Source organism: Choristoneura fumiferana, chromosome 8 (genome assembly GCF_025370935.1).
Source record: "Choristoneura fumiferana chromosome 8, NRCan_CFum_1, whole genome shotgun sequence".
NCBI lineage: Eukaryota > Metazoa > Arthropoda > Insecta > Lepidoptera > Tortricidae > Choristoneura > Choristoneura fumiferana.
Genome location: NC_133479.1, coordinates 8,191,203 through 8,214,445, shown reverse-complemented (window position 1 = coordinate 8,214,445; position 23,243 = coordinate 8,191,203). Strand labels below are relative to the sequence as shown.

General features: G+C 34.6%; 1 protein-coding gene across 1 annotated transcript in view; it reads left to right on the top strand.

Moving 5' to 3' along the window:
• The window catches only part of pip (heparan sulfate 2-O-sulfotransferase pipe), a 91,123-nt gene that overhangs the window by 33,828 nt on the left and 34,052 nt on the right, over window positions 1–23,243 (top strand). The window contains exon 3 of the mRNA XM_074090979.1: window positions 21,564–21,703. Coding sequence (XP_073947080.1) covers window positions 21,564–21,703 — 140 coding nt within the window. The remainder of the gene's footprint in view (window positions 1–21,563; window positions 21,704–23,243) is intronic.

Sequence of the window (23,243 nt, the reverse complement as noted above, 5' to 3'; positions counted from 1 at the left end):
AGATATATGCGATATAGTTGCAACTAATGCCGCATAATACTACCTACTTCAGCATCAGGCCAGGAACTTAGTAAGGAATGAAGAAATAAGTCATTTTTTTCTTTCATTATTTTTTATACGCAAGTTTATCATTATGTTCTCAGTACTGTTTTATTTTTAATTGATTTTAATGTATTACTTACATTAATATTTATTTTAATACTACTGACTATTTCTCTCGTTTATGTGTTTTCGTTACCTACTATAACATATTTATACTAGTTTCTTTATATTTACTTATGATGGTCTGGAAGAGATTACTTTTAAGCGATAACAGCATATTGTTTACTATAACTTTTGTGTTGTGTTGCGGAGTGCAATTAAGAATATTTATATTGTATTGTAACACTAGAGCAGGCCAGCCATAAATAAATATTTATCTTTCTTCTATTTAACATTTAACGCAAGACTAAAAAAAGAAACTATCCCTTTGTGCTCAGAACTTAGTGCTTTCAACTCTTGTCTGATTTGAAAGGCGCCTTATTTATAGTGAAGACCTGGTGAAGACATTCGAAAGTTTACTTTAGGTTACTTAACATATCATTATTGATATGGCTCATGAGCCAAAACTGAAATATTTAGTTAAGTATCTTTGATATGTAAATCATTTAAGAGTTTATTTTATAGGTATGTACTAGTATTTACACATAACAAAACGTCATATGAAGCTAATTGTAATCCAAATTATGTGAAGTTAGTCTAATATTTCCATTATTGCAGTCAATATACTTTTATTTCTTTTTTGCATTTCAATTATAGTCTTCGTTTAATACTCTGTGTTTATCACAGTACTAACATTCGTTAAACGAATCGAATTAGTAATCATACGGGTTTTTGTAGCTTTTATTCCTATACATATAAAAAAAATGAAAGGTATGCTTATTCAAACCATTTAACTGCGTTAAAACTTTAACGTGATTGTTCACGGTTAATATGTGGGGTTAAAAATAAAAAACGATATTTTTACAAATGATTTATTTTTAGTTTCGGCTTCAGAGTAATAAAACATTTACTTTTCCTTTACGTTGATTTAAGTATGTTCTTACTCGGGGATAAATTAAGATTATCCACACGCAAACGCATCTCTTCACAAAAGAGATATTTGTAATTTTTTGAGGTCTTTGATCTTTAAGTTTTATTACGCTTAATGAATAATGTATCTGCTGATGACTGCACCTTCTAGAACTTTGTGGATATCAACGGTGAAATAATTATTTGTACATTATAAATGTATGTTTATGTGTTTAATTGGGGAAATAACTGACAATATTCTCAAACAAAAAAATTATGGAAAAGAACTTATAACAAATAAACAACGTTTATTTTTAAGTCTCCATCAAAATTTTGACGTGGATGTGATTCTATATTGATGAAGGAATGTATTGTTTTTTTTTAATTGAATTATTAATATTGTCATTGAATTTATGACTGTCTTTAGTAAATCTGCCAGATTATTTGACGTGTTCCATGGAACAACTCAAAATTCAAAATGCAAAGAAGATAATGAAAAAAGTGTATAATAAGAACAACACAACAACCTTAATATATAAGTTAATGGGTCTACTCACGGTCTACTCCAACAATTTTTCGTGATAGACTTTTATTTTCTTTAAAAACCATTAATAAACATTTGTTCGTTTTTAAAGAATATAAGTTGCCAGCTCAGCAGGTATAAACGCTCTTAACATATCATGTATTGAAATTTGGAAGGTCTATGTATGTATGTTAAGTTTAAGTGTAAAGAACAACGTTTAGTTTACAGGAGTGATTCCGAATCTACCCGTTTGCATGCCCATAGACTAATGTTGGTTCCAGTTGAAAAGCGTGCGCATAATCACTCGGAAATCGCATTTTAACAATCCATTTTCCTTCCAGTTGTACTCCATCATACTAACCTTTTTTACGTTATGTTGATGGATGAGAAAATGTAAGGCTAATCGAATTATATATTAATGCAATGGTGAGATAAAAAAAAGACTTTGATTTATGCCAGTGGATACGTAAATGGTGATAGATTAGAGCAAGAATCAGATGAATTATGTATGTTCGTTAGAGCGTGTTAGTGCGATGTGTTTATTAACTAAAGAGGGATTCATGAAGAGGACTCCATTGCATTTAAATACGAAATGGACATTATTATGGTCCCATTTTGATCAGTTTCAGTTTAGTTTATTCAGAAATTATTTACATTGTGTATACATTTTTGAAGCAGAATGTAATCATCAGAGTATTCTTTAGATCCAAATTAAAAGGATCGACAAAATGGAAACTAGTTCATAGAAAAGTAACAATCATGGGACCAAGAGTTTTAAGTTAAATCGCACGTTACACATCCCATTGTTTTCGCTTTATCAACTTAGTGTTTCGGAGTAAGTGTGTCGCCCAAAATCAGAACTGGGCTTGGCTGAAAATTTCTAAGCGCATTTCAATTGTTTTTCCAAACAAAGAAACCATGTCAAATATAGCAGGTGTATTCCACATGAGCGCGCGCGATTTCAACGCGAATTATTTTCATCTGCACAATACGAGCAGACAGGCAGAACGGAGGCGGATGCATGACGGGTGACATCGTGCAGTATTACTGAGCCATTGTGACGAGCAATCATTGCATCAACGAGATTTTTCTACACGCAAGTGTCAAGTGCTGCAAGTTATATCTTACCTTGCTTTAGCTATTTTGAATCCTTCCAGAACGATTTAAATCAACCTACGTATCTCTCGTCGATTGCACCACGGGTGTCTTCATTGTATCAGTGTAATTTTTCTGCACGCAAATGTCAAGCGCTGCAAGTTAATATATCTTACCTTGCCTTAGCTATCTTAAATCCTTCGAGAACGATTCAAATCAACCTACGTAGGGCTCTGATTGCGCCACGGGTGTGTGTGCGATAGCGAGGCAGGAGCTGTTTATGGAATGACTTTAATGGCCGATTGAGACGTTAAGCGGCTGAGTTCGTGATAGCGGAGGCGTACTTTACGTATACCTAGTTAGTGCCACGAGAGCTGAAGTGAATGACGCAGCTACATGAAGAACTGATTTCACAAAAAGAGAATGAATTAAATGAATGAGTACTTAAATGTCAAAATCCCGATGTCATTACATGACATGTTCTTGTGTGCGTGCCATGTGCGTGCGTATAGGTACAGTCAAGTGCAAAAATAAGTATCTATTCGAAACACTCAAAATATGTTACTACGGCCTTATTGCGCCGTAATAAGAGTCTGTGGTACTTATTCTTGAAACTTTGAATAAGTTCAGTTCATATTTTTGCCTATTGTCTACCAGATTTTTTTATTTTTGTAATGTCTCTGTACTGCTTTTGGTGATCAATAAAGAATATTTGTATTGTATTGTATTGTATTTTTACACTTGACTGTACATACATATTTACACTTCAGTTACAAAACATATTTGTCTGCTTCAGTTGAAAATGGCAGATATAGACTAGTGGTGGCCTAGTAATTAGTGGTTTGACCTATGCTCTCAAGCAGAGGGTCGTGGGTTCAAATGCTGCTGAGTTTTTCTAAATTCGGTGCGGAATTACATTTGAAATTTAACGAGCTTTGCGGTGAAGGAAAACATCGTGAGGAAACTGCACTAACCTGCGAAGCAATTCAATGGTGCGTTTGAAAACAATCCGTTTGGGAAACAAGTCTCTGAGAGGACTGTAATGGGAATATAGGCTGGGAAGATTTAGTTAGTGTTTAAAACAATAGTTTAACAAGTCTCTATGACTTAATTAATGGGAACATTTGTTACGGGGTTGTTCAGTTCGTATTAGTCTTAATATACTTACAGTGTACTACGGTAATACCTAGTTAGTTAGTTTCCTAACGCGGCTTCAACTGCCCTATAGATATACTGAGCGGCAAAAAATATGGCCCTCAAATCTATGCAGTAATAGGTAATTTTGTACGGAGAGTGGGCCAAATTTTGTACCGCTGAGTATATAATCGTCATAGTTGGTGCCAAGTTGCCAACGTGACTGCCAATTTGGAGCCTTTATCTGCCGTAAAAGGTTCCCCAGTAGATTCTCACGTAAGACCAAGGCCTAGGACTTTTATTATCTACACTAAAGCGCCTTTTTCTTTGGTAGCTTTATAGTGGTACTTTGTGTCGCTCCAGAAGCTACTGACAGAGCGAGTAAAAGTATCCGGTGCACCGCTTACACCGCTATTATACGTTTATGATGTCATACGAGTTTACTCTTCGCGAGGTGAAAAGTAAAAGTGGTTAGATTGGGCAGCGGCGTGGATCCACAATAGCTTCATAAAAGCTTGTTATATGCCACGTTATCCCACGCCTTAGGAAAGTGAGAGGATGAGCCGATAGCCGATGTTTATTGAACATATTTTTATGTAAAGAGTTCTTATGTCAGCGGATTGGGCTAAACATAGAAAGTTGCATCCGTTGCGTAATTATTGCGGTTCACGGAATGCACGCCATTTACATTCCGATGCTCTGGTTTAATTAGATTATTTAATTGAGTTACATAAATTAGTACTCATTTGTTTATCATAAGCTGAAATTTATTGCCTTCTTTTATAATGATGATGGCATTTTTGTTAAACATGTCTCTTCTTCAATCCCAGCCTATATAAGGCCCACTGCTGGGCACAGGCCTCCTCTCAGAACAACATGTCTCTAACCTGAGCCTGAGACAATTTAATTTTAATACTTTTCATATTATGAGTGACTATTATTAAGCTACCTTACCTATAAACAATACACATTTTCTTCCATTCATTCATCACTCATGCCCTTTGCGTAGTTTTCAATATGTATATACCAATACCACCATAACTCTGTTAACTCTAACCGCAAAAATTTGTTCCTTCTACACCAAACCATAGAGACACAAATACAGATAAGTACATGTAAGTTTGTACCCTTATGCCACCGTATATTCCACCTACTTCGCGGTTCCCAAGTACCAGGTGGGTATGCGGACATATAGGCGGTTAATTACTAAACCGCGTGCAGTCGAGTAGCTGTCATTACCGAGTTACCCCATTACTGCCTACTAACTTGACGACAGTCTCACGCACGACATAAAACCGCATATGTGTGAAAAGTTCATAATAACCCTTCACAGTCGCGCGAGAATCTCATTTGAATTAGGAAGTTTTTATGTCACTGTATTTAAATAATGTTATTCTTACTCTCTTCAATTTAAATTCTTGTTCGGTTAGTTTCCAGACTTGTGCACTTATACTTTGCTTTGCGTATATTTCTACAAGAGGTACGGTTGGCAGTTACTCTCTATATTTGTGCCCTCCGTCTGAATAACGCGTCGCTTTTGCAGCAAAATACGCAACGAGTTAAATAGACCGGGTGCACAAGTAAGTATGAAAAATGTTCGGGCTAAGAGAATCTTTTGCTTTGACTCTGTCTGATGTTAAGTCTGTGGTAATACAAGTATCAAGGTCATGTGGATATAACCATTAGTCTTTGTTTTATATTATACAGCTAATAGTCAATATTCTAAAACCGCTTTGATAAGTAGATAGTAGGAGGCAATTATTTACAACTCGACGTCTAGCGCCTTTCTGTGAATCTGAATAAAATAGTAAAATATTTCTTATTTCTTTTATAATCTTATTTTTTTTCTTGTTTTCGATCTTGCCGGGGATCTGGAGGGTCTTTAAGAGAAATGTAAACGTTAATGCATAACTTAAATAGCATGCCGATATAAAGTATACACGTTAAAAGAAATGCGACGTGGCCTCAAAGATGACTAGTAAGTATAATTGTTTTCATTTGGAATAAAACTGTTATCATTTTATGTTAAGTGTATTTTAGTGTCAGGGACACTTGTTTGATTATTCAAGTTTATTTTACGAGTGCTTATTTTCGGAGAAAGAATACAAGTGTTATCTTTTTTTAATTATGGGATTTTTGGATTGTTGATCATTAAAAGTTGGTATCTTTTCGAGCGTTTTAATATCCGTATGCTAAACCAGTGATCTTAAAAGACAATGAATGGACAAAGATTGCTAATATCGCTGTTACTATTTCTGTAATTTTCTAATTGTTTGTTAGCCTGCAATTAAGAGGCAAAAGTGTTATTCAATTCAATACATTAATAAGGGTGTTAGCAAAAGTTCTTTGAAGCCAATAATGCCTCATTATAGTTATCTTCTATCTCTATCCTCATTGGTTTCAGAGAACTCACCTTCCTCGAATTATTTGCTGAAGCGAACTAAACACGTGACAGTGCGCCACGACTTGTCGTGCGCCTTCTACTCTCACATTGAACTCTTTAATCCATTTTTAGTTTAAGGCGGCTATTGGAGGCCATTAGGTTTATCTCTGACCTTAGACTCATTTTGTTCGCATATAAGGCTAATAACAAACGACCGCGATGTTTTTTTCTCTCCATTAAGGCAATTAGAAGCCCATTTCTGTTTGAAAGTGTCTTTCTCCAGAGATCGCTACCTATCTACTGCCGTGCTCAAACTAAAAAGGCGAAAAACACGGTATTTTTTTATCGATGCTATATAGTTTATCTCTTTTATAGATACAACTAGCATCGATTTAAACAAATTACCGCGTTTTTCGACTCTATCTCTAAGCTTGATTTTGTCACTTAGCCTTTTAGCTTAAACAATTCCTTAATAATAATATTTAACAACAAAACTATGAGCGGATTGTTTCAAAGGAAGTAGGTTAATTGTTTTTTACCGTATGCATAGGCTAATGGGGCATTCATATTGCATGCAGTTTAAAGTTTAGTTTTATTTATTTGCTATACTTACTAATTCTAGAATATAGCTTATATTCACGAGTAAGTATGGTACGAAGCGCTGCATATGTTTGACAACTCCGCAATATTTAATTATACTTTAGCATATACAATATTATGTATATTTGTTCTAAAACAAAGCCATAGTTAAAGAACGCTAAAACTGAAAGTGGGTTTAGTGTTACTTTCAGGCGTGTGTGCTTCTTTTGTGATTTGAAAATACATTACGTATTGAAGTTGAGCAACGTCTTCCATGTAGTTAAATTAATTACACGTTAAAGTTATGTCTGTGTTTTTATCAAAACTATAGAAGCTCGGCCCTCAACGCGTTGCCACTTTTAACTACTTTTAAGTAGAGTGATTCCTTGAAGATTTTATATTTAAATTCATGGATATATTTTTTATCAAAAAAAAATGTATTTACCCTCCTATTAATAAAAACTTGCTAAACTAAACGCATTTTAGTTTACCAAGTATTATTAATTTGGGTCTCCTTCGAAATCCATAATATCGTTTGTCCTAAAATCAAATGCCATACCACGTTTGCCATAAACACTTTTGACATTACATTCATTATGCGTTGTTAAATTTATTTAAACAAATGCATCATGGTAAAGATGCAATTGAAGTATACTAAACTATCCTAAAAATAACTTAACTATTATATACTGCGGAAGAGTGCCCATAAGGCTGGCTGCATTTCCGCGTTGGATCGTGATCCCAATACGTTGGGGCGAGAATAATAATGGAATAAATTAATAATGGTTATGTTTTGGATTACGAACAAGACCCAGTTCGTTTTTGTAGGAGTAGCAGTTCTAACCTAAGCTACTTTTCTGGCAGCGGTTCGTTTCTGTAGGGATCGGAGTTCTAACCCAACCTAACCAGTAGGTTAGGTTAGGCAAAAAGAAAAAAAAGGGTAGAAAAGTATTTCTCGCTCACAAGCTGTGGTTTATTATGGCATTTACTCGTAGTATTATGGTATTCTAGATAATGACTTGTAAGTTTTATGTCTTACTATAGTAGTACACAACATATTAGGGATTTAAAACATGAGGTAATGTATACATGAAAAAAAACATATTCTGTATTTATTTTAGGAAAATACTAAACCTAATATTTTAAGTAGTGAAACGTGAGGAGTTTTTTATAAACAAAAACTTGTTTTAACTTCAATTAATTAAAAAGCTTTGGTTCATACAGCGATATACCTTGCTCTTCGTGAAAACCAGGAAGTGGTCTATCGGGCGGCGCGGGCGCAGCGTGGGCGCGCTTTATTGGTGTATCTTTGATCTTGTTTCGCTATTCGGTGACATAATGCTATACTATTATATGTAGTTTAAATTGTATGTTTGGTTAACTCTTAACGACCTGCATTGATACGACTTTGTTATTATAATTTATTGAATGTAGAAATTTGTAGATACAGGATGTGCACGAACTACCAGTACCTACCTACCTGTTGTTTCGCCTCCGTGGAAGGGTAAAAAATAAATAGGTATTCGATTTGGTACTTGGAAATTTTACAAAATCACTTCTTGGTACACCTCTTTGACAATGATTCTGCTCTATATTATGCTTTTACGGTTTAGATTGTGCGTTCAGTCATGTCAGTCAGTCATGGTACTGTACTGACTGTGTTAAAGAAATAGATGGGGGCGGTTTACTCCACGGCAAAGGTATTTTTCCTAACAGGGAATTTAAAATGTACTTAATCGTTTAATTTTAGTACTTTTGGTACAATAATAACTTTGGTATAATCTTTCAAACACTTTTTGTTCAAAACTAGATGTCCTAATGTTAATTTTTATGCTAAAGAGAAAAATAACCTTCACACAGCATATACATGTATGTAGGTATTTATATGTATTTATTTAAACCCTTTATTATACAAACACGATTGACAAACATTGAGATACAAGTGCAAAGGCGAAGTTAACTATCTACATGTATTCTTTTATTATATAAAATTCTCGAGTTTCTAACTAAACTCCTCCGAAATGGCTTTACCGATTTTTAAGATTTTATTTGTGTATATTTGGTTGGTCTGAAAATAAGACGTAGGTAAACTATTTTTTATACTTTCTACGCGGACAGAGTCGCGGGCAACAGCTAGTGTTTCTATAAAATTTTTGTTACATTAATGACGTTGATTATTTACATATTTCATTTATTATCTTAAACTAAGGTTCAAAAAAGATGTCCTACCAGTCAATCACAAATGAGACTAGTCAAAACAAAGTAAACAAGAGCGTTTCGACACATCCAACATAGGGTTCAGTAGCCATTACGAAAAAATCAAGTAATATTTTTTTAAAGATTTCGTATATTGTGTAAGGAATCTTCCAAGTTTAGGTATATTTTATACCTTAGGCTGCTATATGGTCTTTCTAGTACTAAGAGCTTACAGACAGACAGACAGACAGACTGACAGACATGGCGAAACTAAAAGGGTTCCTAGCTGACTACGGAACCCTAAAAATACGCATGTATTTAATAAATGAATTACACGCAAAAATGATCTCGACATGGACTTTAATTTTGACGTACCCAACAACGTTTAACTTTGCATTGTTCGAGTTAATTGCACTTATACTTAAGAACTTTTAGTTTAAACTTTAGTTTATGAATGATATTGACGGTTCACAACAGACATGACTTTTTGTCAGTTGGTTATTACTAGTAGGTAATTAACTGTTTACCAATAATGACTAATTATGGTTATGAAAAACAACATTATCCTTCCTTAATTACCTTCTTTACGTCGTTAAGCCTCATGTCATTCATTAGGTGCCGTGAAGGTTCTACTCGTAGTTTCTTATCCCTTTAAGTTACCCTTGACAAAAAACTTCTCAGTTACCTATATGTTAAGAAAAAGTCCGTTAAAACAACATCTGGTCACTACTTTGAAAAAATCTCATATCTGTCGATTTTTAGGTAGTTACGAGCTTTTCACAGAAGTTGTGACGGTTAAGAACTATGTTCTTATATAGAAGTCAAAAACCAGCAGGTGTGTCAGCAAAAACATTGAAGGTAAGACTAGATACAGAATAGAATGTTAATTTTGGTAAAATCATTACTAAGGTCAATCGGAAGGGAATCAATTTACTTATATAGGTAGAGTCATTCATGATGACGCGTGCCGTGGTTCTTATTACAATGTCATTAATGGCTAATTTTGACAAAATCACGCGTCTTCGTGGATGGCACTAGGTATATCAGCTCTAATTATTTAGCTTTATGACATAACAAAACTTAGACTAAAATTTAGTTTTGGTTTTAATCATTTATGGCATAATATCATCAAGGGTCATAAGTTGTAAACAAAACATTGAGTAAATCTTTTTTATTTCCATTATTTCATACTGGGTACCCACGTCAATTCGCAAATCTAAATTGCATCTTTTGCCGAAGCATTATCCATACTAAACTTTTGTAACTAAAGTTACACTCGCACTGCTGGATTCACAAGCGAGTACAACTCTATCTATTTAGCTCTACGGCTGGGATAGAAACTATGCAACGTTATTAAGGACATCTTATATCGTTTATATACCAGTTGGCTATGATATCGGAAAGCTTCTAACGTGGAAAGTGCACTTTGCAACCAGTTGGTGCAGGCTGCCTGCACCCAACTTTCCAATCAAGCCGTGAGTGGGCTTAGCTGAATGCATTTATCAAAGCTTTCTACACTTCAAACTTTGTAAATGAGTTGTTAAAGTAGGCCTTAATTTATTAACAAAGCTATTAATTATGTATTATATATAACTTTGATGTAAATACGCGTAAATAATTACCATATTTGAAATATCAGGTACAGAGATTAAGAGTGTAAAGCTGGCTAGAATAATATTAATACTATTAAATCGTACTTCAATATTTATCCAGATAAAATTGAGCTCCAATTCCATTGAGCCGCTCTTGCTGCTGTACAGTCATCAGTTATATTATTAGTTTAACATTACTTAATATTAATGGTTGGAGGTAAGTTACGCTATATTTAGCTTTACTTTTATTTTGCCACTGATATAGGAGCATATTTTTTATTTTTTTATTTTTATTAGACTGGATGGCAAACGAGCAAGTGGGTCTCCTGATGGTAAGAGATCACCACCGCCCATAGACACCTGCAACACCAGGGTATTGCAGATGCGTTGCCAACCTAGAGGCCTAAGATGAGATACCTCAACTGCCAGTAATTGTAATGTCAATTCTATTACCAATCTAAAGGTGCGAAGGTACAAAAAATAGAAGTAGTATTTCGTATAAAACAAATAGGTACTCTATTCTTGATGGCCAACAAGTTTTAAAGCTTAGTATCTGTTTATAGCACAAAACGTACGTGCAATAAAAATGTCTTTGCTGGTGGACAAAAACCAGTCTCAATCCTTAGACCGCATTCGTCAGTAGATAAGGCTACATATCTTAAACTTACGAGTATATTCACCTAAAGCACGCTATTTCTGAGCTATCTGTGCTTGCTGTGTGTAATAAGTTTATGGTAAAAATTTCATTTTTAATGCAAGCTTTTTTTTCTGACTGTATTTTTGTCGACTTTACTTGTATTGTCACCCAAACTAGGTACATTTGCATACTAAATTTCAAGTCAATCCGACTACTGGAATTTGGTCGAATTTAACCTGCAAGATTTGACTACAGACAGACAGACAACGGGACAGGTGAAACTAAATAAAAGCTTGTAAAAATGCTTCAATTTTGTCTATTCGGTTATTAAGTTGAATTAATGTTACAACTGTAACATTTATTCAACTTTATAAGAATGTATGTGAGTAGAATTGAACTCAATTAAATGGTTCATTTAAATTCCTCTACAAATCTCTCAGGGACACTGAACGACTTTCTAAGAACTAAGTAGGTACACAATACATTGTATTTTTATCTTATAACCTAGCATTTGCCCACGACTTTTTCCGCGTATCTAGAATTCTAATTTTTAACGGAGATAAGGTAATTTTTAAGCAAATTATTGTGGCACTTAAGTATCCTGAATAATAAAAAAACAGATATTTACTTAAAAAAATACTTCATATCATGCTTGATAGTATACGTTATTTAGGTGACATTAGACAGTCAGATAGGTCGTGAGTCACATAAGTAAAATAAACGTAATTCAGTATATAAAATAATGTTTCTACCTGCAGAATGGAGAAACACTTAAAACTGCTCAGCACTTAGCTCAGTACTTACGTATAAATCGCGTACACTTTTCTTGAACATTTAATGTAGATTTCCTACAGAAGCGTGTCGAAAGTAATATGTTTCTAGGATAATGGCTAAGAATAGCAAGCTTATGCCTAGAATGACCTATAAAAATATAAATATTTTGCTTAGGGTACGGCATGTACAAATATAGATATTTATGTCGATGTAGGTACTATTAGAGCTTGTACATGCCGTACCCTAAGCAAAATATTTATATTTTTATAGGTCATTACCGAATCCGTTGATTTGAAGAAAAAAATAATATTTGCACTTGCTGAGATTTAATAAAATCCATTTTGATCGTGACACTAACATAAACCAAATCTGATGCGTGGTCGCACGGATACGTTCGCGGCTTTTTACCTGACTGCCCAAAGAAGGGTTATGTTTTTCGAGCGTATGTATTTATACTTTTGCTCATGATAAACACAGATGCGTATCGGTTAAAATTTACGCAGACTACTTTATTCCTTACCCTAAGCTTACAAGTGGCGTTTTAAATAGTCGTAATTAGTAATTGTAAACATAATTGCTCATTTAATGGTAAAATTTTAGTAGGTGTTTGGCGAATAGTGGGTAATCTTGCTCCGGTGTTAAAGAACTATAGTAATCACTTACTTATTACGCGATTTCACCACCTTGCTTATGTACCTACATTAGATTAGCACAATGCGTATTAACCTAGGTACGTGAATTTGTAATCCATTGTACGAGTTTAACATCGTACAAGCCTTCCTATAATCATAGACGTTCTGGTAGGTTCAGATTTTTCCACGGCGCAGTGCCGGTTCGGCCTGTTATTTGAGCCTACGTGAGTACGGTGCGGTTTTCTTATCACGCGAGATCCGACTCTCACTCAATGACTTTTTACACCTCGCCCGCGTGACCTGCAAGTGGGCCGAATGCGAATTAATTTTACTGTCATTAACACGAATAACTCGTGGACACAATTAACTTTACGTACGTGTAGTATATTTTGCGGTAAAAGCGACTGGAATCTAAATTTTATAGCCTCTTTCTCTTTCTGAATTGCGGATAATAGATGCCTTGGCGGCAATTTTCGCATTAAAGCTTGGGGTCGGTCTATGTAAATAAAAAAACGAATGCCTGAGCTCTAGATTGCTGTAAGTACTTAGATTTTATCTCTATTTTTCTTTAAGCCTTCGAACGCTTTTTACATACGCGCGCATAGGTATGTAGTAAACGTCTATAGATAACACTACATAAATCAAGATAGTGTCAGTCAGTAGCTTGTTTATCTTCTGCATGCAGCGCAAATAGAAAGTGGCTAGAAAAATGCCTGTATGCATTTGAGCGGTGTCCTTTCTATCAACGCTGATTTTACCCAACCGTACGCTACTATGTAAACATTTAACAACAGTAAAGTTACGTAAGTTATTTTAAAGATCATTCCACGATAGTGCAATGACACATCCGTGTAAATAACATTGTGATCATTACATGTTAACTCAATCAAACATTGTGATTAGCAATTCACCAAACGTTTCATAATGATAATCTGCAATATCCCTCGTGTTGCAGATGTTTATGAGTGGTGGTGATCTCTTACCACCAGGAGACCCACTTGCTCGTTTTCCATCCAGTCGAAAAAAAAAAAGTCACTTTCAATGATTTTTGGCAAACTATGTGTGCGTATTACGTAATCTTTCTTTGCTGACAAGAATAACCATTGCAAACGCCCTATAGCATGAATCATTAAATAATACAATTATCTTTGCTTATTAGTAATAAGTTTTTGTCACAAAAACAGTTATCTACATGTTTTTTATTTAATTTTTAGTGGCTGTACTTTTTTATTGATTTTTGTTATTCAGACCCCCACATCCAGAACCGGTGGGAGTATCGGAATAAAATGTCGCCACTGTGTTATTCCAAGTGTCCATCTAAGTATATATTTACATACCCAGTTTCATCCAAATTCGTCCAGTCGTTTTAGCGAGAAGGATTAGCAAATAAACACACGCATACTCACAAACTTTCGCATATATTACATAGTTACTATGTCATAGTAGAAAGGGTTAGTAGGATACTTATATAGCCACCCAAATAGTATCTACATGCGCTACGTGATAGCAAATTATATTTCAATTAATTATAAAATTGGATTTTTAGAAGTTTCGAAAAAATAAATAGAGTTGGCCGAAAAAATATGTTAAGGTTCAATATTACCATAAAAATATACATTATATAAGATTAAGAATAATTTATTTGCCAAATATCGGTACAACAAGCAAAATACATTAAAACTTGAAACAATGGGACAACCTCAACCTTACATGCCTTGCAACTAAAATCTTTAAAAATAAAGATTAGCTAGTAAAATCATTTAACTAATTGTAAAATTGTTATGAAATAAACAGTTATATATTTTTTTTTTTACATAATCTTATCCAAGTCCAATAAAAATATTAAATTTCATAATAAATAAACAATTAAATCTTGTCTTGAGGCATCGGATGAGCTTGAAATAAATATAGGTACTGCCCTCCTAAGCCAAAAGTCGGGTATCTAACAAAAACATCTTTGAGTTTGAATGCAGAATGTCTTAATGAAATGAAATGAAATGAAAGAGCACACGAAACGTTACCGCTTCGGAGACACTTTTAGCAATTTTATGTTTTAAGTTCGACAAAAACGGTATAAGTGACAGGTGGTTAGCCTGTCGCCTACGGTATACCTTAACCTATATCCTCAGTCGCCTCTTACGACATCCACGGAAGAAATGGAGAGGTGTAATTCTAACCCGACACCACACGGGTAATAAAAAAAAGTATGAATTTACCGTTGAAAAAAATCAATGAAATACACATGCAATTTGAAACTTCCGACGATGAAAAGTTAAGAAAGGTTGCGGCATTTTAAGTGTATATTTAGTTAGTGTTCGTGCCAGTATAATAAACGGTTTCAGGAAATTTTGATAACGAGATCACGCTATGAGAAAGAAAAATACAGTCAAGTTGAACCGAACGTATAATTTGTTTCCCATTATTCAGTTAAAAGTCGTGCTAAATTGAAATCAACACGAAAATCGAGGGAGTTAAATTATAATCTTTAACACATTTTTTTATTAAACAAAAAGATCTTCGTTCCTTTTTAGCCAGTTATCATAAAAGGAGAATTCATTCCGTAAATGCGTACCTATGTATACGTTTAAAACCTATGTATACGTTTAAAATTCAAATTAGCCTAGAATAACAATAATGTGTGTCCTATGCATGAATACGAGTATGTAAGCCATCGTAAAAATTCTGAATCAAGTCTTTCATTCGTGGTATACATAATGCATGTCATAAATAATGGACATACCTATCATTGAATTAGGTATTTGAATTTCGGAATGTAGTCTCGTAGGGCCATTCGGAGTTAAGTCGTGCTTTATTCGTAACATCACGTACTCGCCATGCTTGACATGCTCTCACTATTTACTCGCTTTCTAAAGAGGGCATTATGTCCAATTCTCCAGACAAAGCCTTTAAATTTACTTAAAAAGATGGTTGACGAGATAAATGGGAAAAAGATGAAGCTTGTTTGTACTGCTTGACCCAGACCCAGATTTTAGTATTTACTACAATCATCATCATCATCCCAGCCTATATACGTCCCACTGCTGGGCACAGGCCTCCTCTCAGAACAAGAGGCATGGGCCATAGTTCCCACGTGGGCCCAGTGCGGATTGGGAGCTTCACACGCACCATTGAATTGCTTCGCAGGTTTGTGCAGGTTTCCTCACGATGTTTTCCCTCACCGCAAAGGTCGTGGTAAATTTCAAATGTAATTCCGCACATGAATTTCGAAAAACTCAGAGGTTTACTACAATATGGGTTGTGTATTAGACAAACCGAAACCAAAATATAAACGAAATCTCAAAGCGAAACGGTCATCAAATTACACGAGAACTTGGGAATTCTCGATGGCGGGACCACAGCCAGTCGTTCGCGTTAAATCTCAATTTGTATGGAAACACGAACATCGCAAACGTTCCGCTAGAGGCGCTGTTCGTGTTTGCATACAAATTGAGATTTAACGCGAACGCGATCGAGACGTATTTTGTAACCGAAAACTTACACTAAGGGCACTCAATTAAATAAAAAACCAGCCAAGTGGACTCGCGTACGAAAGGTTCCGTAGGTACCATTATCTATACAACATTAGACATTAGCAAAAAAACGGCAAAAAAATAAAGTTTGTTGTATGGGAGCCCTTAAATATTTATTTTATTTTAATTTAATTATTTATTTTTAAAGTGATTATACAACTAAAGATTCTGTGAATATTTCAAGCGTCAACCTGTTGCCGTTATTAATATCAAGCAAAAAACGGAAAAACAATCACGTTTGTTGTATGGGAGCCCCCTTAAATATTTATTTTATTCTGTTTTAGTATTTTTTGTTATAGCGGCCACAGTAATACATAATCTGTGAAAATTTCAAGTGTCAAACTATTACGACTCAAGAGATAGAGCCCTGTGACAGACGGACGGACAGACAGACAGCGGAGTCTCAGTAATAGGGTTCCGTTAGCACCCTTTGGATACGGAACCCTAAAAATGGTAAAGATGAAGCGCGAAAAAAAGTTCGGGAGTAGCGGCCCGTGACGTCAGTCTTTAGTAAAAAGTATACGTAGGAGTATCGTCACACGGAACTTTAACCGGCTATATGACGATTTTTTTTATTTGATAAAAGAAAAACTACGTGTCGGATATTTTTTTTAATGCAACAGACTGGCGAATTATTATATTTTTAGAAATCTACCCTATTGCGTCTACAGATTTAATAGAAAACCCTAACTGTGCACTCTTGGCTTCCCAAACGTTAACAATTTAACGAAACTTGTTATCTTACTGAGCTCAACTTGATGAATTACACCCACATTACGCGCGGCATTGTCTCTGTCATCCTTTGTTCCTTTGTTCAGTGTCACAAACTTACCAATTTGCATATAGGTGATTACGAGAATCATAATGAGCGAATGTGTGTTAGTCTGAATCTCTCCGTGGAGTAAAAACATGTGTCAGTGCAAACTTCATCTGAGAACAGCAGGTTATTTGCATAGAGGAGATATCTCGCATGTTTATTGCAGTGCCTGGGAAAACAGATTTACGACAGATTTTCTCTACTGGGTAAAAATAAGGTTGAATTTAATTATAATCCTAGAAATTGTTTTAGATATAAGAAAATGTATGGGACTACAATGCTTTTTGTTCTAGCTTCATAAACTGAGAAGTTAAAGCTTAGCAAAAAGTTACTTAAATTAGATTATTTCTCCACATTGGCGATAGCTAGAGTTGGTATCAGTAGCAGAAAGTGTCCATTTGCGTTGCGCAATTCGGATAGTAAGAGAAACTGAGCTACATATTTCTTGTAGTGGGACCCGTTTTTTATTTTATTTGACTTTAATTATTTATTCTAGCGTCAATAGAAATACACATTGCTATCTTTCTATTACGGTTCTTGAGATACAGCCTTTTGATGGATAGATGAACAGACAGACAGCGTAGCGACAGTAAAATAGGGTTCCATTTGTCATTCTTCAGGTACGGAACCCTATAATCAGGCAACCCGGTAGGAATCGAGTTGTTACAGCGTCACGCCACATCTGCAGGATACAGATTTTTTTATAAAGTTTTATTAGCACGTCTAACGTAGAAAAGGATTCTAATTAAGAAAAAAAAAATATTTGAACCGACCAAACCGGTTCATCTGATTATGTATTTTTCACACTTTGTTGTCATGTCATCTCTATTATAAGCTAAAATGTATTATAGCTAAATGAGTTATCCACAGGAATTTGTTTATACATATATATAACTGTAAAAATTTCTGATACAGTTTTTTAAAATATAGTAGAAAAATAACTGGATTTCGTCTGTTTCTTGCATAAATGAAATTTGAAAACCACAAACACAAACTAGTATTTAAAACAAGCTATCCGAAATAACGATGTGGTACACTAGAGTAATATTAGGAAGAGTTTGAATCCTAAAATGTCAAATGTGTGATAGTGATATTTTTTAAAGATTTTTTCTAATCGTATCAAAAGTTCGCATTGAAAACTTAATTGTAACAAACTATCCATTAAGTCAAACGCTTTTATTTTTAATAACTTCGCAATTACTCGTAAGTGATTAACCGATAAAAAATGTTACTACTGTCAGTCAGATACCTAAACCATTTTTTTTTTATTTCTGTAAGCTACAGTGAACGTTTTCTTCAAAACAATGTGATTCTAAAAATATAAAGAATTTTCGATTTTAATATTCCACTAATTTAATTTATTTACTTTAGGCGTGCCAGGACAGATTCGTATTAAATCAGTTGAGTTTTAGGCCAGAATTTGAGTAAGTACGACTCTGTTGAGGTCACATTTGCCATCGGTCTGTTTCTGAATAAAACAGATTCGACATACGACTTATGATATGGTAGTCACTTTCTTTTTAAACCAATTTCTGAGTAGGTCAGATTCGTATAAGGTCCCGTGACATGACAGTACTACGTCGGATTGGTAATAAGTTGGATTCGGACTTATGTAGTTTCTCATCTCATCCGATTAGCAATGATTCGATTAAGAAATTGAACAGATTCTTTTAATGATGAATTCTGGAAATAACGTTTTCTTATTAGGTCAGATTCTATGTATATTTTATTCCGAAAAGGCCAGGTACAATTAGCAAGTAAAAAATACTACGAACTATGATATTGTATATACTCGTTATAAATTTAAACAGATATCTGAGATACTGGCCACTTTAAGATTAAACATCCTACTAATATTATAAATGTGAAGGTTTGTGAGTGAGTGAGTGAGTGAGTGAGTGAGTATGTTTGCAAAATGGTCATAGAAAATTTTGACAAAAGAATGCGTATGTGCTAGCAAAGCCTAGGAGGACATTTGCCTGACGTATTATTCCACAAATAACCCTATTTTATGTATTTCAAGATTTTATAATATACAACGAAACGATTTAACGAAAAAAAAAAGTGTTTTTCATCAATTTCAAATCTTGCGTCCTTTTTGGGACATCCTTTAGGTATCTAACGCGTTCGACGTAAAGGACGAACTTTAAGAGGACTTATTTAGTTAAGTTAAACAAGTTTGTGTTTCTAAACTACTGAAAGCAAGTGGTATGTTCAGTTTTTTTAATTAGATACCTACCTGTACAATATTTGAAAAAATATATTTTTACTAAGAACTAATATTTTATTTGCCCTTTGACTGTACATTCGCTTGATACCCAGAAATTGACTGACATATTATCTGACCTTCTCAGAATAAATACTAAACAGAATCCAATCAACATCGAATCGGTCGTACTCGGAATGTACATATTAAGATTCTGGATATGTGATTTTCTGACCTACTCAGAATCCGGCATTAAGAGAATCTGAAGAGCTAGGAATTTGAGATCTGAATAACCTGACGTCTTAGGAACTTGGCTAACTTCAAAAATGCCCTACTCATAATCGAATCTACTCAGAATCCGAATTAAATAGAAACTGGCAGCATTAGAGTCTTACTTACTCAGATTCTGGCCTAAAACTCAACTGATTTAATACGAATCTGTCCTGGCACGCCTTAGAAGGAAAATCCCAATATAAGAAATAAACCGAACAAGGTGCCGGTAGTAAATAGACAAAACATGTATATTTTTAAATTAGATTGAACGAATAATTGAAATTATTTCGTTACCTAATTAAAATCATCCACCGATCAAAAAGTAGTTCTAAAGTAGGTACCTACACCTCTTACCTTCAAAATAATGATCAAAATCTTGGTGGAATTTATGATTAAGTAATACTCCTCAACGGTCGAAACATGGTATATTTTTCAGGTTATTGACATACTTTATCTGTCTGATTTTGTTTTGTTTATCGCTGCAAACAAACGCTAGCACCAACAATTGGCTCCTATAATGATGATGATGATAAAGTATGGGAAAAAATCGGAAGTACCGCTCTGGGCCTAAGGCAAATAAAAACTTGATTGATCGCGCAATGACTTAATACAGACTTCTGACCAGTAACCGATACTTTGATGCTCTAAGTACGCATTATGGACGAGTGACTAACCCCAAATTATACACAAAATCAAGGTGGTTTTCTTTTTGGTAGGTACACGTTTCTCTGAGTGCACGGTCTTCTAAGAATGGAAAAAGTAACTTTTTTTATTTGAGGTAGGAATTTTTACGCAGTCATATTATTACGTATATGTTATGAATTACACGACCATAAAGTTTTATTGTACGTGTGTGTCTAGATCAGCTTAAATTTAACTAAGGAATATGCACTATGGCGAATGATATGCAATTATGATTAATGTATTTCCTTGCCCGTGATTTTCTTATTAATGCGTACGTGTAATTGAGGCACGTAGAATGCGCCGGCGCCACTTCTCTAAATAACCAGCCGCATTAAATAACAAGTTAATATCACAAGTAAAAAAAAAATAGTAACTTTATCAGTGTTGTAAGGCGGCAAAGTATTGATAGATTCCAATTCAATTTGAAAATGAGTTAGAACTCCTCGCACACTCCTTACCATCATGTTTATTTCAATAGCATTTTAATTTTAATCTAATCGAGTTCCAGAAAGATGAAAATAGAGTCATGTTTAAGTTATTTTACCCGGTTAGTTAATAAAACTTTTAAGCAAAGAAACAGCGTAACAGGTTTTTGTAAACTAATGATTAGGATTGTAATGTACGGTTGGTTCCCTAACTTATGTATCAACTTTTTCATAATAGTTGCATAGAAAGTGGGTACCTATGTTGGGGCATCGACGCGCGACGTACGTTAAATTATCACTCGACCTCTTTTAAAAGAGTTTTAAATATTTACTGACAATGTGTTTATTCTATTAGTTTAGTATTCGCTTACAAAATCTATTTATCACCATTAGTGTGCCTAATTATTGTTGGTTGCGCCGCCCCAGTATCACCAGTTGCATTCGATAGGGTGTCTTAGCACAAGTTAGCGTTTGAGGCTGAGGACTGTTTAGATTACAATGTACACCATACTTAGATAATTAAAGACGTATAAATCATTAATATAGATTGTAATAGTCTTATTACAAGTATGAGTAACCGAAAGTGATCTTGTTGACCAACTTTTATACCGCTCTCGCAGTAGGAAGGTACCTGAGAGATGAATTTGCACTATGATCCATAATTACTGACCTAGACTTTCTACTAACGATAACTATACGAGAAGAGAAGAATATTTTATAACGATTTGGCTTTAGTACATTTTAGGAGTTTGTAGTAGTTACCTAGTTATATATGAAATTATTAAATTAGAATTTTTTATCATATCGTATATGAAATTTTATGAAATTGGAAAATCTATCTAGGTACCTTAAGATATGTATCTAAAATGGTTATTCGAAAATCGAAACATTCATATGGTACATCATATGAGGTTGAATCAGACCCCCGTCGAAATGTTTCTACCGTCAGCCATGTTGAAAAACCAAACCTCCTAATCTTATACAAGCTATCATCCATTCGTGCACACATCTGACATTAGCTCGTTTCTTGCAGCACCAGCCAGCTGGTGGCACTAGTGGCCGTCTCCTGCACGCTGTTCCTGTTCCTGCACACGCGGGACCTCAGCACCAAACTCCGGCGCATGGAGGGCCGTCTCAATGACGACGTCACCGCCTTTAACCACCTCACCGACAGTGAGTATTGACTCTTAACTTAGCTTAACCCATCAGGTTATATCCGCAGCTTTGCCCTCGTGGAGGCCCTTATTTATTCTGGTGCCCCTTATTACGTACAAGCTTTTATTTGTTTCACCTGTCCCATTGTCTGTGTGTCTGTAGTCAAATCCTGCAAGTTAAATTCGACCAACATCCAGTAGTCGGATTGACTTGAAATTTGGCATACTTATGTAAATTGGGTGACAATACAATAATTTGGTAGTGACATCCTGGTAGTCTGTCCAGGATCGTCGCCGCAGGACGGAACTCTTCAACGCTTAATGGCATCGACTTGAAATTTGGTATGCAAATGTATTTTGGGTGAGAATACAAGTAAAGTCGACAAAAAGTACAGTCAGCAAAAAAGCTTGTATTAAACATGAAATTTTTACCAAAAACTTATTTCGGAATAAGTCTGCCAAATTTAATGTCTTTAGCTTATATACTATATAGGCTTTGTGTTGTCCGCTAATCAGTCAGTCGCAGTAGTCTTTTAGAAAGATGTGGCATGATGTACTATGCAGAAACCAAACTTGAAAATTAACGATATTATTCAACGAGGAGAAAAAAACATTGGTTAGAAATTGGTTTTAGCTGTGAGAAATCAACTTAAATAAGTAGGTACTTAATAAGTAGGTAATGGGAAAAACAAGTAAAATGAATAGTTTTAGATCTGAATCTGATTTATCATTAAAATCATACATGCGCGTTGGTCGTTAATTTTTTTTAATTATTGTAAGAGGCAGATGATCAGATTATTTAGATTCATACCACAATTGCGAAATTTATAAGCCGTGACTAGATAAATGTAGACAATTAAATTCTTGAACAAAAGTCCAAAAATAAGGTATCCTGCTCACAGTATGCTTAGAGATTGATCTTCATGTATGTTGCGTGAAGAATACTCGGTTAAAATTCCATTTCTCCAAGATACCCCTGCGCGGACGTTGGCACGACGACGACACTCAAAAGACACTAGTGTGGGGGGTCTCTAAACGTAACGAAGGAGATTGTAGGATTGTACAGATCTATTGAATAATGTTTTTCCATCGTATTTTCTTGGATAAGTTCGTTTTTATCTTGCTTTACTTTTCCGACAAAATATGATGGCAAGTCATTATTCACTAAAGTACAATTCAATAGAATCTGTCAATTTTTTACATATTTAAGACACCCTATCGTGGGCACACTTGATTATATATTATGTCCCTGTTGTTGCAAAAGAATAATAGTCACATCACAAAGCCTTAGGCAGCTCGGTGTTTATATTAGTAGGCTGGAAGTGTCTACAGGATTGTCAGATTCTATTGAATTGGAGTTTACATCAGTTCATGCGCATATTCCGATCCGATTGTAATAAATCATTACATATAGATAAGGATGTAAATAGATATGGTTTGAATTTTTTCCCCCAGAAAATTGCGTAGTCTTAGTTTGAATTTATTTCTTCAACCAATTCGTATAACGCTATGTTCATACCCTACTTTTATTAAAGCCTGAAATTTATATAATATGTAAA